Source organism: Taudactylus pleione, unplaced genomic scaffold, assembly GCF_031769625.1.
Source record: "Taudactylus pleione unplaced genomic scaffold, aTauple2 ptg000004l, whole genome shotgun sequence".
Taxonomy (NCBI): domain Eukaryota; kingdom Metazoa; phylum Chordata; class Amphibia; order Anura; family Myobatrachidae; genus Taudactylus; species Taudactylus pleione.
In genome coordinates, this window is record NW_028284407.1 from 4,047,879 (window position 1) to 4,068,140 (window position 20,262).

At 43.0% G+C, this 20,262-nt stretch overlaps 1 protein-coding gene across 2 annotated transcripts in view; it reads left to right on the plus strand.

Moving 5' to 3' along the window:
• Positions 1-20,262, plus strand: part of ITGA6 (integrin subunit alpha 6) — a 109,349-nt gene that overhangs the window by 46,932 nt on the left and 42,155 nt on the right. For both annotated transcript variants that reach the window (XM_088471154.1, XM_088471094.1), the window contains exons 2-6: positions 7,971-8,095; positions 10,333-10,412; positions 13,281-13,536; positions 15,586-15,717; positions 19,314-19,527. In XM_088471154.1, the coding sequence (XP_088327280.1) occupies positions 7,971-8,095; positions 10,333-10,412; positions 13,281-13,536; positions 15,586-15,717; positions 19,314-19,527 (807 nt within the window). The remainder of the gene's footprint in view (positions 1-7,970; positions 8,096-10,332; positions 10,413-13,280; positions 13,537-15,585; positions 15,718-19,313; positions 19,528-20,262) is intronic.

Here is a 20,262-nt window from a genome sequence, read left to right on the forward strand (position 1 = left end):
TGATATTTTAAGGATTATAACAAATAGAAGTTGTTTTAAATTATCCAATGAACACTCACGGCCTTATACTCTTGTTGCATGTAAAAGAGGAGAACGTGCACTAAAGAAACCACTCCTGGCCCATGGCAGGATTGGAATCATAATAACAGGAATTGGACACAAATATATGAATTTTTTCAAATGCTCCTAAATGTCACCTAATGAATTTAATTTAAAGTGACTAGTTTCAGTGCGGGAACTCGCCCCTTTTGTCTCTAGGAGACTCTTCCTGCCTGTTGTAGGTATTATCAGCTGGAGGGGCCAGACCCAACTGGGCAAACAGAAGCGTCCAGCTAGTTCTGCTGATCATCATTATACCTCTCATAGGGGCCTATTCATCATACCTAAACTTTCTCTGGAGGTAATTAGGTTTAGAACTCGCATGGAGTTCTACCTAATTACCGGAGGAATTGATCATTCCTCCTCTCCATAACTATCTATTTCGAAATGCTGTCATTTTTGGATGACAGCTTTTCATTAAATAGATAGTTATCACTCACTACTCTAACTTACCGCAGGTGGAATCCGTGCTGCGCATGCGCTGTTACATTCGTAAAGCCAGCGCATGTGCAGCACTGCCTACAGCGGCGGTAGTTTTGTATGTCCTCCCCCCCCTCCCCCCTATGCTCACCTGCCCCCCCCTCCCCCCTCCGCTCACCTCCCCCCCGTCCCCGACTTACCTGCCTCAGGCTCCGTCTGCTATGCTGTCATGTGGTCTCCCAGCAGAGCACAGTACTGTTTAGAAGGGAAAAAAAACTTTTTTTTTTTTCTAAACTTTATTGTGCTCTACTGGGGAGAACACATGACAGCATAGCAGACGGAGCCTGAGGAGAGTCCAGAGCGACGGAGGAAGATGCCGGGGGACCTGCCCAGCTGAAAGCAGGTAAGTGTTACCTACTATACGCCACCTCACAGTGGCGAATAGTAACACCATCAAATTCCGAAAATACATAATTTTCGGAATTTGATGAATACCATAATTTCCATATCCCCATACTAATGTATGGGGAGTGTGGAAATTAACGCAGGGGGACTTAGCAAGGAGATATCAGTGATATCTCCTGTGTTAAGTCTCTACATGAATACTAAAATAACGTTATTTAAGGAAAATGTCCTTAAAAACGTTATTTTAGTGTTGATGAATAGGCCCCATGCTCTTGTTACATCACTCGCCAGCACCTGCTGGAGTCCTGACATATGTATGAGTCTGTGCTCAGGTCTACTTCAGTCACAATTAAGTGAACCCTTCGCTTTCCCAGCGTATGCCAGGGACGAACTAAGAGAGGAAGGGGCCTGTGTGAAGTCTCAGTGTGGGCCCCCTCCTCTAGTTTCTCTCAGTTGAGTAGACTCCAGCTGATTGTTTTATTCACTTTTCATTTAAGTTGTGACATAAGCTACTATTAATGATTCACAGTTTGATTACTGGAATGCGATTATCGCAGAGTGCAAATTGCTTATTTGCAAATGAACAAATGAATTACAGGAGACATTCCTGACCGGCTGCTTTTTGTTACGAAGTTATAAAACTTTTGGTTTCAAAAGAAATAAGGATCCCATTGATGATGATGATGATGACTGGTGTATCTTGATGCAGCTGCTTTCATGTATCATATTTTCAGGTGCACAGATCTCTGGTTACACAAGAATAGCACCATAGTGCATACTACGTAATGAGGCCCATATAGTGTATTAGTAAACCAAGAACAAACTTCTTTTGTGTTACAGATGTCACTATTGTTTGTTGGAAAGGTTTTTAATACATAGATAAAAGTGTGGCTAGAAATGTTCTTACCCACAAATGAGCAAACTGCATTCCCTTTAAATGATATCTGTTCTCGGTCAGATCCTGAAAAATAGTCCTTTTGTGCAGGCAAAAGCTTTTGCAATCTACTGCACACCATAGAATGACATTGTAAATGTTCTCTTTAAATCCGTTGCAATTCAGTTGTTTTTTTTAAAATGGCTAAACCCGTCTAAAGTCCTGGTTAGGGCACCCAAACAACAGTTTGGGCACACAAATCCAGGTTTTATTGCAGATTTCTTCTCGCTACGTCAGGAGGCTGCGAGCAGAACTGTCGGCGCTGGCGGGTATTGCGCCCAAATGGAGGAACAGTTGAATTGCTCTATCGGGCGCACATTAGTTAGAGCCATCGGTGTGAACAATTGACTTTCCCCCAGTCAAATCCTGCCGTCTATCCAATAATTCACTAAGAAATAGTGCCTCATACCTCAGTGATGTGGCTTGTTCATAGTGAATTCAATTGCTGAATATTAGTCTACCTTCTAATACTATGTATTGCGACATGTACCTTCGAAATCGGGATGTAGTCAATATACCTCTGATCGGGAAGCTGGCGGTCGAAATCCTGGCGCCGGAATCCTGACCCGCAGGCAAAACACCAGCGCCGGAATCCCGACATCAGTTGAGATGCTGACGCCGGAATCCCAACAGCCAGCATCCCGATAGTAAGTATAGCGGGCCAGATTGGCTGTTAGCTGCAGGGGGGGGAGGGTTAGGTTTAGGCACCACGGGGGGGGGGGGTTACGCTGCTGGAGGGGGGAGGTTATGGTTAGGCTACGAACAGGGGGGGTTATGGATAGGCACCACCGGGGGCAGAGGTAGGGTAGGGTTAGGCACTTAGGGGGGAGAGTTAAGTTTAAGCACTAAAGGGGGAGGATTAGGTTTAGGCACTAACCGGGAGGATTAGGATGCAGGAAGGGAGGGTTAGGTGGTGAAGGGGGAGGGATTAGGATACTTAACTAGCCCCTGTCGGGATTGCACATGTGCGAACTAGTCCATGCGATCGCGAAGCGTTAACACCCTGTACATAGACGCCTCACTAGAATGAGTGACAGAACAAGCCATTTGTGGGTGGTCGATGGAAACAGAGGTGTGGTGGTGCGAACGCAGGCGTGTCTGTGCGTCTGAACGCCGTTTCACAGGCGTGCATAATTAAGACGCATCGTCAGCATACACGTCACATGGCTGAATTACACACTGCAGCAGTCGCAGTACTTGCGGTGGGGTATGGTCAGCTACAAGTGCTGCGTATGGGTCCGATGTTACTGATTGTTTAATACACTTCCTGGAGATGACTTGTGTTACTAAGGGAGAGTGGGCGTCTTGTGTCAGGCTGCTGGGCATCTAAATGCATAACGCAATCGCACGGCAAGACATAGTGGGCCTGCTAATGTCTTGCTGTGCGATCGCAGGATTTGCTTACTTTGGCAGCTGACTGCTGTGTGCGAATGCATCCTAGCGAGCGGGTCTGAATCAGGCCCAAAGCACAAACTGTATTTAATGATGTAGTAACTGATAATCTGTCTGTATTGTGTGACAGGTGGGAGATATGACAGATTGAATGACTGAATTAGAGCCAATTAAGCCATAAAAAGAACTATGCATGTAGTCAGTATCATTAAATATTTATTGATATTTACAGAATATCTTCCTTGATATGTTTCATAAATACAGACACTGGTTATTATTATGTACAGCCTGCAATCAATTTACTAATATGAGGAGAATGAACCTTCAAGTTGGCATTTTGGCTGTAGTAAAAATGTAATAACCCGGTCCTGCCCCCAGCACTGCCCATCTGCGTCTCCTCTCCAGGCCTCTCCCGGAGGACATGTCAGAAGTAGGTAAGTATGCCTGGACACACTGGTTGATGTACTTGTGGCCAAGTCATTTTGTGGCCCTCAGCGGGTTGCTGGGCATTTGGAAAAAGAGGCTTTGCAAATAGTTCATAAATATTGTCCTTCACTTTGACACAGCAATGCTATTATCTTTCTAAAGCTGGCCATACACGTTGCAATTATCGGGGCGATCCGCCTGATATCCGCGGATCGCCCCGATAATTGTAGCGTGTGGGGGGGCGACCGAGGGTTAAATATTGCTCAGTCGGGCATGCCAGATTGTCCAGCATGATGCGATATTTATGGGGAAAACTGTCGGCCGCATCAGGCAGTGTATGCCCGGCCGCGGCCGATAGACAGACATTTCCCATGGAAGGAACAGGGAAATGTCTCCTCCCCCGGAGCACAGATGTCGGGCTAATACACTATGAGATATCTCACAGTGTATGACGCGGACATCTGCAGCTGGCAGGGTGCCAGATAAAATGTCTTGTCGGTCTGACAGACATTTTATCTGGCCGTGTATGCCCAGCTTAAGCCAAGTTCATATGTTCAGCTTCTGATTGTTTGTAAATAGGTATTATAGTTATGTTATGGCGATCTCGCAACGTGCCAATTATCTTGGGCAGAAAATTCCAATGACCAGTTATTTAATTCTGCCTCTGGCGGAATTTCTGCACTTTTTCGGGTCCTTTCATCTCCTTGTGTTAATTAATTCCTTGTAGTTAATCACATTTGCAGGGACAAAAGCAACTATGTGTGAAGGGCAAATTATTAACCTGTCCTTGAGATTCAAATATATTTATAAATCGTTATGCTGGGTACACTGGCCGATATATTGGCCGATCAATTGATAGTGCCCCCATCGGCCAGTGTGTACAGACGATATGTCTGTCAACAACGTCGTTCACAGACATATCGCACAGCCAATGAACAGATATGTCTGCAGACATATCTGTCCATCGGCAAGTGTGTACAGGCGATCAGCCGATCGCCTGTACACAGGGGCGCCGAGAGAGGGGGTGGACCCGCGAGCCGGTACTAATTACCCGGGTCCAGCACCGCTCCCCATCCCTCTTAGGTCACAGCAGCCCAGCACACGCTGGGCTGCACTGGGAGACTGTCTGAGGCTGCTAAAGCAGCAGCCAGAGAGTCTCCTAAGCCAAAGGGGGGAGCGATCACGCTGATCGCTTCCCCATTGGCTGTGCACTGGGCTGAGGGGCACACAGCGCACCCCTCCCGAGCGCGCAGCGCCGCGACCCGAATGTTTTTGTTTCTGGTTTTATTCTCTCAAGGAGGTGTGGCCACGAGTTCCGCTATTAGGCCACGCCCCTACCCGCCCCCAGGCCGGCCCGATCCGCAGATGTATCTGTCAGGTGTGTACCCACCTTAAGAAGAGTGAGCTCTAGTTATCAGTCTAGAGGCGAAAACTTTATGCAATTCATCCAACATGACAACTAGGGTAATGGTGGGTACACACTATACAGATATATCTGCAGATGATGGTTGTTCGTACACACTAAACAACCATCATCTGTGTCTGCCCGCAGATGTCGGCAGCCAGGGGGCATGTCGGGGGCGTGTCCTGCCCCCCTCCCCCAGCTGCCGCTGTGTGTGTGTACGGGCGATCTGCATACCGCCCGTACACACTTGCCGATGGACAGATATGTATGCAGACTTATCTGTCCATCGGCTGTGCAGCACAGCCAATGCGATATTTCGCCGACATTCACCGACATATCGCGGCTACACACTGGCCGACGGCCAGCAGATATATTGGCAGATCAATTGATCGGCCAATGTATCTGTCAGTGTGTACCCAGCTTAAGATGTACTAAGCCTTGGAGAGAGATAAAGGGGAGAGAGATAAAGTACCAACCAGTCAGCTCCTATCACTTTACAGGCTAAGTTTGAAAAATTACAGGAGCTGATTGGTTGGTACTTTATCTCTCTCCAAGGCTTAGTACATCTCCCCCATATGCCAAGTTGGAGCACTATGGAGCTCATCCTGAGTCGGAGGCAGTTGCAGCCGTCCTTGCAGCTTTTGCCGCAATCGCAGCTGTGACTTTATGCTGCAGGAGGCTCGCGATTTTTGGGGTTATTCCCCGTACCCCAGTAAGAGTAGGCACTTCTCCCGCATCCTGCCCACTTCCTAGTGAGGAGAATCTTCCCGGTGGGATCGGTGGTCAGAGAATAGGAGGCGGAGCCTAATGACGTAATTCTATGTGTCATAAAACTGACATATCCAAATGTAACCAAGACCCAGAGCAGTTAGTAAGATCTATTTGTTGATGAAAACACACTAATACTCTTCAGGGCTTGCTCATGTATTGTGTTTTACAAGGGGTTCCACATAAATGGCCAAGGGAAACCCTATATGAAAATGCATGTAGCCATAGGGATCATTGGGGATGATTCAGCAGCTTTAGGGTTTATACAGATGTACAAGTTGTTTTCAGCATACCATTGTTGTACTTAGTCTGCATAATGTTAAATCTTACACCAGTCAACCTGATAGCTAATCAGCCAGATCCAATTTGCTCACACACGTCATGACCTGTACATTTGCCATTAACTGTGCCAGATGTACGTACACTTTAGCAAGACTCACTTGACACACTTGAAGGTGGATCCAATTTCAGTAACTATACCACTCTTGAGCCTTGGATGTTATTTATATGCCTATTGCTTGTGTTTTTAATGCTACGCTACCTTAATGCATGTGAATGAATTTGACACTGAAGTTATTGTTCGAACGGAGTCCATACACATTGGTAGTTATTTTTTTACGTGTTCCATTTTATCGAGTTTGCCGTGTTTCAGTGCATTTAAAACTAAGCAGTTAACTCTAAATTTTTGAGGTATTTTTTCTACAATGTTTTAATACCATTTAAAAAAAAAAAAAAATCTCGTGCCCCAACAAGTATATGGCCTAAGTTGTGTACTGTCTGTATAATTATTTCCATTCATTCACTTTCAGAAATACCAAGTGAAATTTTAATTCACTGTCATTTTCTGTAATGATTCCAACATTGTTATGTTTCACCACTTAGCTCTATTACTTTCAGTCGTCAGTGCTGTCCTATAGCTGTGATCAGACCTTCACGTCAAAACACACATCGTAGATGTCATTTGCATTACTGGGAGGTTTCTTGTACCACGCTCAGCTTCAATTACTCTATAGTTGCTACCTTGTCCATTAATCATCAGGGTCCAGAGCCATAACTAGACTTTCTGGTGCCCATTGCCAGAGAGAGCTTTGGAGCCCCCCCCCCCCCCCCCCATTTTTTAAATAGGGACACAAGATAGCGCACCTGAAAAAGAGCCATGGCCTCATGGGGAAGGGCCAGGGAAGAGATAGGGGAGGTCAGGAGTTGCTGGGGATAAAAGAAGAGGAAGCTACTAGTGAGAATGATAATAAACAGAAAATGTACAGGCCCAAACAGCGCCCCCTGCCCTGCGGTGCCCTGTTACAGCCCTGTCAGTAGCTAATATAGAATGAAGATTAATATCAGTATGTTGTAGTGACAATGTTCTTGTTTTAATCTAGTTTTAAAAAGGATGTAATACAACTGTGTGCATGTTATGTGTTTGCGGTATTAGCGTGGTCTGTGTGTATTACAGGGCTATTCAACTTAAACTCCAAATTTGATTTTAAAGGAATTTGAAAGAAAATAATAATAATAATGTTGTGACAATGCAAAAAACATATACGCAACAGTTGTTATAACCTGATATTTAATATAATTGTTAGAACATTTTTGTCTGTCTTATTGTAGGTTATTCTCTGTTATCAGTCATATTTGGGTCAGATAATCTGATACCGATGGTCTTAAAATGCCTGGTTATTTTCACAATAAATTTGTGTTAGGATTAAAGCCGGACAGACGTAACATGGACATCCCTGAGTGCCAGCACCAATTCATATGTTGCCAGTGCAAAAAGGCCGATCCTGGGGCCGAATTGCCAGTGACGTTTACTGGGGCCTTATTGCGCAATCTGAAGATGACCGCACCCACAGGCAGATAGTGATCATCTTTTGAACGCATGCTCTAACAAGCTCGATAATACAGAACCACAATTTCACATCATGATTGGGCATTCTAGTGTTTGGGGGCTGCATACACTGCGAAACCTCTTATGATGAAAATCTCACCTTAAATATCTACTGGTAAACTCCAAATCGTCATGCACTTGTGAATGTTTCTAGTAACTCTTTGATATAAAGCAACTTGTAGTGTGAACTATATAGAATGTTCAAAATAAAATTTGGATTGTCTTTCTTTTTATAGATTGTTGGTTGGTGCACCTAGAACAAAAGCTCTTTCCGCTCAGAAAGCCAACGTAACAGGTGGTTTATTTTCCTGTGATATTACATCCACTGCTGCGTGCACACAGGTGGTGTTCGATAATACAGGTGAGCTTATAACTTATGCTTCCATTCATATAATAATCTATACCAATTATAACACTATTGTCTTTTGTGCAGATGGTTTAGAAGTATAGGGGGGTTTCCAATTAGCAGCTCTAAAGTAGCGCTGCTAATTGATCGCGGCGGGGCTATACTATTAGCCCAGAAGTGCCACCCGACGCCGGCACTTATCGTGTATATTTTTCAGGACCTGATGTGTCCAGAAAAATAATCCACGATAAGTGCCGTTCTTCCACCCCAAAAAAGGCAAAAACACTTATCGCAGAACCTATTTTTTTCGTGAGATATATCCTATTATTTTGTTCAAAATTATAGGATAGAGTGAAAAAAAAAAACATCGGTGAAAAACGGGGATAATCTGCAAAAAATCTCAGTTTTTTGGCAATTTCAGGGACCCATTAGCGCCCGAACAATGTCCGGGGCTAATTGGATACCGCCCTTAGTATACCTGAAACTATTATAAAATTTATAAATATTGTATTGCTAGCTAAAATGTACCCCTGACAGTAAATTAAAAGATTCGTTGAAAGCTAGGATTTATTTAATCTTATTAAAGTAACAGACCAAGTCAAAGATTCCATCATTATTGACCTGTGATATCCTTACTATCTACAGTCAGAATATGTTATTGCTGTAATAAAAGCAAATTTGCTAACTCACTCAGAGGGGAAGTCCAGGTGGGATGTTTACTGCACAGCAGGATCCAAATGGGATGCCCACTGCACAGTAGGGGCGGTGCCACAATGACTCAATTTGTGTCATCAAACCCATGTGCCACTCACTTAACTCTAATAGTCATCTACTCTCCCAGTAGTCTGAGAGAACTTTGTGGAGTTCTTAGAATCGCTATGTGATTATAAGAAATTACATTATTACTATAAAATTACAAGTACAATATGTGCTGCAAATTATAACAGTATTAACATTTCATGTGTTTGTTTCTGTATAGAAGATACTCCTAAATTGATTATAGAGCTGTTTTTGGATCCACCAGAATATGCGTTTAGTGGATAGACCGAAACTTCACTTTACAGCTCATCCTAGTAATACTTTAAGGCCACTTACTTTATTTAATATCTTCAGTTCGTCTCCTAAAATACTGTTCTGAGTACAGCTTCAGTTAATCATGGTAGTGTGTTGGGCCATTGAGACTGTTTTTATTAAAAGTGTCACTTTTGTACTTTTTTATGTTTTTATTATGTGGGTTAACAGCATCCAGCTACTAAAAGTCATGGGACGAGATCCAATCTGTTGTGTTTTATAGGTAGTAAAATAAAGTTATTTTGCGGGTGAAAAAAAGTTGTGCACCCTTCAGTAAAATAGGGCTCACTGTCCGTAATCTGCACCTTCCGCCCCTTTATCTACCCTAACCAATCCTGCAGAAAATATTTTTTTTTATGTGGGTGCAAAATTTTTGTTGCAAAGTGTTTGGTACAATGGCTCCTAATCTGCACTCAAGACCACCCCCGATCTTCCTAACTCCTCCTTTCAGGCGGTGGTAACTTTTAACCCCCTATTGGCCAGCAAATCCATGTGCTTCACTGTATAACACAAGGAGGATCAGGTACATTCTGTTGCAATGTACCTTTATGTCTTATATAAGACACCTTGACGTCATACCGTATATATATGTCTCGTGCAATTATTCCTCAAATTTTCACATCCAAAATAGATCTTAGTGGGAATCCCCTTTAATTAATTAATGAAACCTTGTGGTTATTGAAGTATGGGTGGTCATCGATCATAGATGGTTAGCAGCCATTGATGGTCTGATGGTGATTGTGAATGTTTTCACAATCGATGGGATCGGTGATCCATGATGGTGAGCGCCGGCCCCGCTATACGCATGCATGGGCCTGTCTGTGCATGTGCATAGCCTAACAATTGATGGCCATTCACCATAGATGGTTAGTTACCGATGGTGAAAAACCATTGATCATCAAGAGCAGAGCCGGCGATGGTCATCACTATATTGATGTACAACAATTGTACGTATAGGATAAACCATACCTCCCAACAGTCTCTATTATGGCAGGAGTGCCCAGGTTCGTGGAACCAGAAAAGTGTAGGGTTTAGACTGAATTGGGCAGGGTTTGGGTGGCACTGGATGTGGTGTGGACAGAATTGGTGGCATTGTTCATTTGTGTCTCGATTGTGCTTTTTAATCTGTTGGGACTTATGGATAAGAATATATCTAACAAAGATACTACCCTTTTCTTCAGTTGACTTATCAGTTGAGAATAAAGAAAACCAATGGATGGGTGTTAGTGTCCAAAGTCAAGGACCAGGAGGCAAAGTTGTGGTACGTATTTATTAAAAAAGCAAACATCTACAAGATCCCCCAATTACCTACGCTTAAAGACAGTGATGGCCTTGGGCCTGGGCGTGCATAGCTCATTTCTTCTTTCCCTCTTACCCCCATTTCTCTTCTTTTTCTTTTCTCTTCCCTCTCACCCTTTTTTTATCTCTCTATTTCCTTAGTTACGATTGAATTTATTTTCTTTGTTTTTTTTTCATTATTCCTATACTGGTTGGAAAAAGAGAAAATAGTGGTGAAGTCTTTGTCTCAATGCCACAAGCTGATGATATATGGCTGTTTATTGGTTGGTGTTAATGGACCAAGATGACCGTCTATTTTGCACGTGATTTCTGTTGATTCTTGTCCATTTCACTGATGCCTTGATGCTGTGAATATAATATACTTTTGTGGCATATGTGTGTTAGTCTGTACTGCACTCTTTCTGTTGACTTCAATTGAAAAAAAAAAATTTGGGGGAAAAAATAAAACAAATAAAAAATAAAACACCTTCATTTTGAGTGTTGAGGGGAAACTACAATTTATATGCCAGCTGCTCCGATAGAAAAATGTGTCTTGTAATGTTGACATTTCCATATATTTGCACTAATTCTTACTTACAAAGGCTAAATATTGCTTTGAACAGTAACAAAGAAGCAACCACACTCACTCCAATCAAAGGAAGCTGCAGTTGTTCATCAAAACCCCGCCTAGGAGACTAAAGGTGCATACACACTAGACGATATGCTCCCTGAGCGATATCGTCTAGTGTGTCCCCGGCAGGCTGTGCTCAATGTCGTTCATGACATTGAGCACAGCCGCTGAACAATATCATTAGCGATATCGTTCAGCGCCGGGCTCTCTCACCCATTCCCTGACATGCAGCAACCTGACGAGGTCGTCAGGTTGGCCTGCATGTCAGCCCGATGAACGAGGATGACGAACGACCCGCGGGAACGCGCGTCGTCGTCATCGTTCATCTTTTTTGTGTTAAAAATGGACGATAAAGTGGACGACTGAACGATAACGATATCGTTATCGTTCAGTCGTCCACTTTAATCGCCCAGTGTGTACGCACCATTAGCGATACTCAGCTGGTCATGCTGGCCCATAGTGGTAAAAGTTAATTTAACTATGCGCCAGGCCAGTTTGCCTAGTTATGTGCATGCATGAGTCAAGGGCTTTCGGTTCTACTTGGTAAAAATAAAAGTACAGTTAAGGAATTGTAAAAAAAAAAAAGAACATTTATGCTTTAAAAAATAACTGTGAAATAGGATTTCCCATGCAAGTAAATAATGCTGTTGCTTTCGGTAACCCCTATAAATTGGCCCATGAGGTTTCACTGGCAATATGGCCACGGCCTCAAAGTGACATTTAAAATATGAAGGTAATGAAAAATATAGTAAATCTAAAGGATCTCCATGCATTTTCAATCTGCATCCACTGGCAGTAAACATTGGGACGCATGCACAAGGCGTCTCGGACCCATGCATAGAGGGAAAATATCGGGCACCCAATGTTTAACCTGCATCTGACTAAAAGTATCACCCCCACTGTCCTAATTGGACCTGAAGACACCAAAATGATATGACACCAGTCCATGCTTGCCGACATTCTGACTGAGGGAGCAGCCAGGTCGGCATAACAGGGGGCGTGGCCTTGCCCCCGCTACATGAGATTACCGGCATTGTGAAGCAGGTGGCGGGGTCATGATGATGCAATTTGGCTGCGGTGGGTTCTATTGTAACCGTGGGGGAGGTCCGTAGGGGTTGGCAGCCGCGCGGAGGTTTGCCTGCCTTTCCGGGTGGGGGCTGCACTCGATTTTCAGGAGGTTCCTGGCTGAATCGGGAGGGTAGGCAAGTATGCTCCAGTCCTTTAGGCTGCTGTGACATCACTGGCCCAGCCCTTGCATAGGTTTTCTCTGCAGCGCATTACTCTGTCTGCTCAGTTACAGAAGCACCTGTCTCATTGCATGACATCCTGCTGTAAAGAAAGTATGACTGACATTTTGCCAGCTATAAACATGTCAGCTAGTAATATACATTAAGTAACCTTGTAATATACAGACTTTAATTTATATATCAAATAGTGACTTTCCTTGCTTTTTAAGATCACCATTTAAGAAATCAACTTCTAGATAATCAATAAAGCACTTTTGTGTGCTTAGAAAGAATAAAAGGCACCTGAATTGAGTTTCTGTGCATTTAAATCAGCACTACTAGGTAGGATGATAAAATCACTCTACTCAGGACGCCCCTTAAACTGCAGAGAAGGGTGTGACTGCACAGAACAGGAAGAAGCCGCAGTTACAGCTTATTAGAGATAAACCACATATAAATGCTGCTTTTCACATAGCTGGTGTGCTGTGAATTTCAACCAACCTGATTTGATTGTATTCATTCACACCTATTCATTGTCTATGTGCTTTTTAGCCACTAACTATTGTCTCAAAACCACATTAAAAAGCAACTGAACGGAGCCTGTGACCACCATTGAGTTCTAGAATTTTAGTGGCGCAATCAATTTCTTATGAGCTGCAAATGATAGGACCACTGTCCTGATGTGAGGAGGGCGAGTGGGGAAAGCAGGAAGCCTCCGGCATAGTTGATGAGGATGTAGTTACGTGAGACTCCTGTAAAACTTATGAATGAAGCTTATGGCGCCAAACGCACCTCTCTAATAAAAGAAGTTCATATCAATGTTTTATTTTTTTTCACATTTCAACGAACATGAATTTAAAAAAATGGAAATGTAATTGAATTTTTTAATTTCTTTGCCTGATTATATATACAATATATATATATATGTATATATAGTCACACAATTCAACGGTAACATTGTACTGACCATAATATTTTCCCATTTTAACACTAGACCTGTGCTCACCGGTATGAGAGGAGGAGGTTTGTGAATTCATCCCAAGAGTCCCGTGACATCACTGGCAGGTGCTATGTTCTGAGTCAGGACCTCACTATTTCAGATGAAATGGACGGAGGAGAGTGGAATTTTTGTGATGGGCGACTGAGGGGTCATGAGAAATTTGGGTCTTGTCAGCAAGGTGTAGCAGCAACATTTACAAAAGACTATCATTATGTTGTGTTTGGTGCCCCAGGGACGTACAACTGGAAAGGTATGCCACTTTACCACATTTCATTTCTGGGTACGCCACTCAGGGCCAGGCTTCATTTGGCTGGAATCAGGGATTTTTTTGCTCTACAAGCACTGAAATCAAAAGTATCCATTGGAGTGAATAGCTGTGCTCCATTTATGATAGTGCACGTATACTAGCGACACCTATGTTTTGTGCAGACCTAATAACCTGTCAACATTCCTGTTGGGTCAGTTTGGCTGTGATGTCTTATGCTGGGCATACATTGCTAGATAAAATGCCTGTCAGACCGACAGACATTTTATCTGCCAGCCTGACGATATCGCGGGTATACGCTGTGAGATATCTCACAGTGTATTGGCCCCGATATCTGAGCTCCGCCCCCAGGGAGGAGACATTTCCCTGTGAAGGAATAGGGGACATGTCTGTCAGTCGGCTGCAGCTGGGCATATACAGTACCCGATGCGGCCAACATTTAACTTTCAGAATATCGCATCGGACGAGCATGCTGGGCGAACCCGGAATGCCCGACCAATAAATATTTTAACATTGGTCAGCCGCACACACAGTGCAACTATCGGGGCGATCCGCTGATATCGAGAGGTTCGGCCCGATATTTGTATAGTGTATGCCCAGCATTAGATGTTATCCAGGTGTATTCTTTGGGTAAAATTCTACAAAGAATCCAAAATATGTAAGTGACTATGTATTTGGTCTCTGACAGCTATCACCACCCTGTGCAGGATTCTTTCCTAGTCATTAATACCTACCCACAAGGATTTTTCCAGAGTTGTGGTATGTCCAACCTGAGGTTCATTTACATCATCCAAATTGGCATTCGGCATTGGTACATTAATACTCATGGGTTCACTCACTCGAATAGAGATGAATAGATTACTGTAAGATCAGGATGCTCCATAGTCAAGGCATTGACTTTAAAACCCTGGCCTGACTGTGGACCCATCTTGAGGCATTTTTGGTCTGTTTACCAAACATCTCATATGGGGGCAGATATATCAAACCTTGGACAGAGGACAAATGGAGAAGTTGCACATATCAACCAATCAGCTTCTAGTTAACATTTATCTAGTACATTCTAATCTATAACATAATAGGTACAATGTTATTGGTTGCTATGGGCAACTTCTCCACTTGTCCCATAGTGATAAACAATCATGTAAGTCAAGACGCATTTATATTTAAAATAAATTTTAAAAAAATATATAAAATCAGATATATTTAGAAGTGATTTCAAGACTGTCTGAGAGACCGAAGATGACAGGACAGTGCAATGTTAGTTATTATTAGCGATTGTTATGTGGGGCGTTTTGCCTTGGATCTTCTGTGTGCTAAGCATGTCCAACTGATTCGGCAGGCGCTGTTTAAGATATTGTTTTTGTGCGGTTGTTTAGATGGCAGATGTACATCAAGTCACACGTCTAATTAAGTCACATTTAAAGTATTTTAATGGATTTATTTTATAATTTTCACACTACATTTTAATAATTTTATGACTTTTATATTTTTTAAGCATTTTGATAGTTAAATTGTTAGGAAACTGAATATTTTCTTAAATTATTAATTTCAATTAAAACGAAAGCTATAGCCAAAACACACATTACCTAAATACAAACAGTTTTAAATCTACACAAATATTGATATTCACAAATATTTATATATACAAAATGATATGTACGGTTAATAAATAAATAATTATGATAACAATAATCATTTTCCTTTGCTTCTTTCTCAAGCACTTCCTGCAACATCTCATGTACAACACAATTTATGCAGGAATTTCTATGAAAATTTTGAAATATTTCTGTAGATTTTAAAATTCTAAACCTGAAATAACTGGTACGGCTTTCCTTTTAATTTGCCCCTTTTACATCATATTTTTTAGATTTATACAGTTGAATTTTTTTTCTATCCAAACATGCATATCTAATTGCCATTAGCCATTTTATTGTACATTTACTAAATGAATTTGACTTTTTTTTGGTCATAATTTTTATTTGTCATGTTCATTTGTCACAGTTTTTATTTTCATTTCCCATTTCATTCATTCAGGGTTTGTCCGTGCAGAACACAAAAATAGTACATTGGAGGACATGTTGATTTTTGACGATGGCCCTTATGAAACTGGTGGTGAAACAAGACGTAACCCAGATTTAATACCTGTTCCAGCTAACAGTTACTTAGGTAACCATGACCTCACTTCTGGTTTTGTCCAAGTAAACAGATAATAATAACAAAAGGGTCTATCACCTACGCTAATTGGAGGCACTCATTATTGTGTGACCTGAATCAATATTCATGACAAAGCAGCCTATCAATGCAGTAGGAATAAATGACATTGATGAGCCATGATGATCTGTGTGCCTTATGCCTCAACTATCATTTGTTCCTAAATGATTTACAGTATTGCAAATAAATACCTGTTGTAAGTTATATGCTTTTATATATTTTCATAAAAGATCAAAATAATTCCCTTAAAAACTTGAAACAAGAAAAGGTTTGGACTTTCTGCTTTGTATATTGCAATATTTACGGTATGTTTTCTTTTTTTTTTAAATATTGTTATCGTCCATTTGTCTTTTTCTCTATCTTATTGTTATTTTGAATACATACAGGTCTCCTATTTATGACAACAATGTCCAATACTGATCCTGATCAGTTTCTTTATAAATCCGAGCCCCCCAAAGCAAGGGGGAAGAAATCCATTGATGTGGCGACTAATAGCTACTTAGGTTTGTGGTTTCTGCTGGAATGTGCCATGCTTTGGTGAAATCACTTGTGTGACATCATCATCCATTGCCTCATTCAGTGGTACAGAGATCACCAAATCATTACTACACTGAATTCACCAACATTTGCATGATATGGAATTCACACGTACCATAGTCTTCCATATGCATTCCATGGGCAGCCTTATGGCATTATGGTGCACAGTTTGCTAAAATGCAGCCTTATGGCATTATGGTGCACAGCTTGCTAATATGCAGCCATATGGCATTATAGTGCACAGTTTGCTAAAATGCATCCTTATGGCATTATGGTGCACAGTTTGCTAAAATGCAGCCTTATGGCATTATAGTGCACAGTTTGCTAAAATGTAGTATGGAGTATTAGGATTTGGGGCCTGATTCAGAGATGCTCGTAAGCGGCCGCTCGCTCGCTCCGAGCGATGTTTGCCCAACTGCGCATGTGTACGGATCGTTATACGCATGCGCGAACCAGTCAGTGCGGCCGAAAATCGTTTGTTCGCTAAATAGTGAATGCCTGCTAATATGAGTGACAGGAGGAGGCATATGTGGGTGGTAACAGAGGAAGGTGCTTGAAAACGGGGAGTGGAAATCAGAACGCAGGCATGCTTAAAGGTCAAAACGGGCGTTTTAAGGGTGTGCATAATTAATACTGAAGCGTCATTGACCACGTCACTGGGTTATTTTATAGCCAGAACTGCTCGCAAATTTGTGGTAGCAAACACCAGCCCCAAGAATAGCGAGCAGTTCATACGCTGGTCGACGGACATGACGTATGGTGCGAGCGGCCAGGGGTCGTCTTTTTCAAAATTACAACCGCAAGTTTTGTTCGCTCGTTCAGACATAGAGGCGTCAACAGACCGCAAAGAGCGAACGGTTCATTTGAATAGCCACCACTTTTTGTTGAACGAACGACCGCAAATAGCGACCGGCTCTGAATCAGGCCCTTAGTGTTTCTCATTTATATGACAAATTGTGGCACAGTTAGTAAGGTGGCATAATAAACCAGATACAATAATTGACATTGCTGACTGTGGGCCTGTTGCAGAGATGTACTCTAATGCTGCCGCAGCTGCTGCGTCTTTGCATGCAGCGGCTGTGTGAAAATATGCAAATGTTGCAGCCACCGGGATTTGTATGGAGATGCCCACAGGCAGAATTGTAAATCCAAGCGACTACATACAAAGACGAAACTTCGGTCGCAGATCCTTCGATAATTGAACTTCTGAGTAACCCAATGGTGGCGCAGATTGGCCGTGTTTACTGAGACGCCGGGGCCATTTGTATTGTGTACGCGATAACAGATGCAGGCTTGAGACTCCCTGAACATGGTTGCGACACGCCTACGTATTTGCCGCCACTCCCACTACCTTCCCCATATAGGGCCTCATTCAGAGGCGGTCGGAGGATGCAAGCGGTCGCTCAGAAACTGGGCGGCCACTTGCATCCTGACCGCCCACCTCTGTTGCGGTCGTTAGGCTGTGGGTTAACACCCACAGCTCTAACGACCGCTCGGGTGATGGTCGCGATGGTTAGAGACCATCGCGACCATCGGGGCTTACGACGAGACCCTAGGGTAGGGTCTCACTTGTCGTAAGCCCCGGAGAGCTTCTGGCTCTGTCAGAGCCGGAAGCTCTCCACTGACATCACTAGTGATGTCAGTGGGGCCTCCCCCAAACGGCAGGCGTTCCCATGGGAACGCCTCCGTTTGGGCTGCCACCCCCCCGGCCTGCCTTCCAAACGGGGCGAGCTGTCAATCAACATCGACAGCTCGCCCCCTTTGGAAAGAGACCCGCTACGACCAGCGCTGTCGGTCGTAGCGGGTCTCACGCATGCGCACGAGGGAGCCGGCTTGCTCGTGCGCATGCGCACTGTCAAAACATTGAGGCGGCCGTGCAGTCGTAGACCGTACGGCCGCCTCTGAATAAGGTCCATAGTCCCTGACTGTCAATCACACTGTGGGTAAAAAGTTGCTGCGAGTGACTACAATAATGTACCTGGACACATGCACAGTTTACAGATGAATGGTCAAAGGTGTAAATATCTGCTTTGAGTACGTCTCTGAATCTGGCCCTGTGACTACAAGGGTCGTGTTTGTAGTGTAACCAGACATGAGTTCAGTTTTGTGACCTGAATCCTTCTGAGTACATTACCTTACATGAAATCCTGCAATTGCTTCAGACTTGGCACATGTTTGGCTCCTGCTGTCCTGATTTTGTAGTATCATAATTAAGTTCTTTGTTCTTGAAACAACATTGTGCCCATACAGAACCGTAACTAGACTTTTTGGTGCCCTGTGCCAGAGAGCGCATTAGCGCGCCCCCCCCATCCATTTTTTAAATAGAAACATAAGATAGTGCACCTGAGAAAGGGCCATGGCCTCATGGGGAAGGGCCAGGGAAGAGATAGGGGAGGCCAGGAGATGCTGGGGATAAAAGAAGAGGAAGCTACAAGTGAGAATGATAATAAACAGGAAAATTGAGAGGCCCAAACAGCACCCCCTGCCCTGCGGTGCCCTGTGCCATGGCACAGGTCACACTACCCTAGTAACGGCCCTGTGCCCATATATTAGTGTTTGTTTATTGTATGTAACATGAAAATCAAATAGTTTTTCATCACAATTAGAAGTGCATTTTATTAAATTTAACACATTGCATCACACTCATAAAGGAAAGTGTTCGTATACCTAATTATATGTAAACAGCGGATCAGCATTTAGTGGGAATATCACTGATGTCTGCTGTAATAGCATACATTACCATTAATGCAGCAATGCATTGATCCAAGTTACCAGGGATGTGGGATGTACTGTCACAGAAATATGGCAGCATTCGTTAGTACTTTTTGACAACACTTCTGCTCCTGACATAGAAGGAGCGATAAGAGGGAATGTTTCAATCACCTTTTCCACACAGCAATGTCATATATTTATAAATAATATTTTGTCAAATAAACCATGCACCATAACGCGGTTATGCTCCTAGATTTTTAGTTACTTGTTTATTTACAGTGTTTTGATTTTGCTGTTCTCAGGGTTTTCATTAGACACAGGTAAAGGAATTACCTCCCAAGAAGAAATGACATTTGTATCAGGGGCCCCTAGAGCCAATCACAGCGGAGCTGTTGTCCTCCTGAAGAAGTATCCACCCAATGAAAGGATGCTGTCTCCGGAGTTTATCTTTGAAGGCGAGGGGCTGGCCTCCTCTTTTGGTTATGATGTAGCAGTGGTGGATCTGAACAGTGACAAGTAAGATGTTATTTTGGTTACCGGGTTGTCCCTAATTATTTAATGGGTATCTTTCCAAAACGAGCAATACACTCATCTGCTAGTGCCATCATGTCACTGGCCTTCCGGAGATTGGATTAGGTTATGATTTACTGCATTCCATAATACAGATTACCATATTCTCCCTTGTGACCATTTTCCAGGGCTGGATTAGTGTTAGAATAGAGGTCAGGCATTTAGAGGGAAATACACCTTAATATTGAATATACATTTCTGTCTAATTGCTGGTTACTTCCCAACTTCAGGGCTTTAGAGGTTTATGTGTCAAGCAGTGAAAAGTGTGGAGAAGTGGAGCAGTTGCCCATAGCAACCAATCAGTTTTGAAGTAGCATTTACCAAGTACAGTCTATGAAATAATAGGTAGGAGCTGATTGGTTGCTATGAGCAACTTCTCCACTGGTCCACTTCTCCTCGCTTTTCACTGCTTGATACATAAACCCCTAATTTCTCCAGTTTCTGAGCCTTCTTCTCTCCAGATTAAGCATATTTCTTCTTCCTCCCTAGCTCCAGAGCCTTTCCTCCTTCTCTGTCTCTAAAGTCTATATATTCCTTGCTTCCCATCTCCAGAGCCTTTCACGTCCCCGGCGCTTGATTATACCCCAGGGGCCCTGTGCAATGTACTAGTATAGATACGCTTCTTCCTCTCCATTTGTCAAATAAATACACATAAAAAATGGTTACAGTAATCCAGGCCCT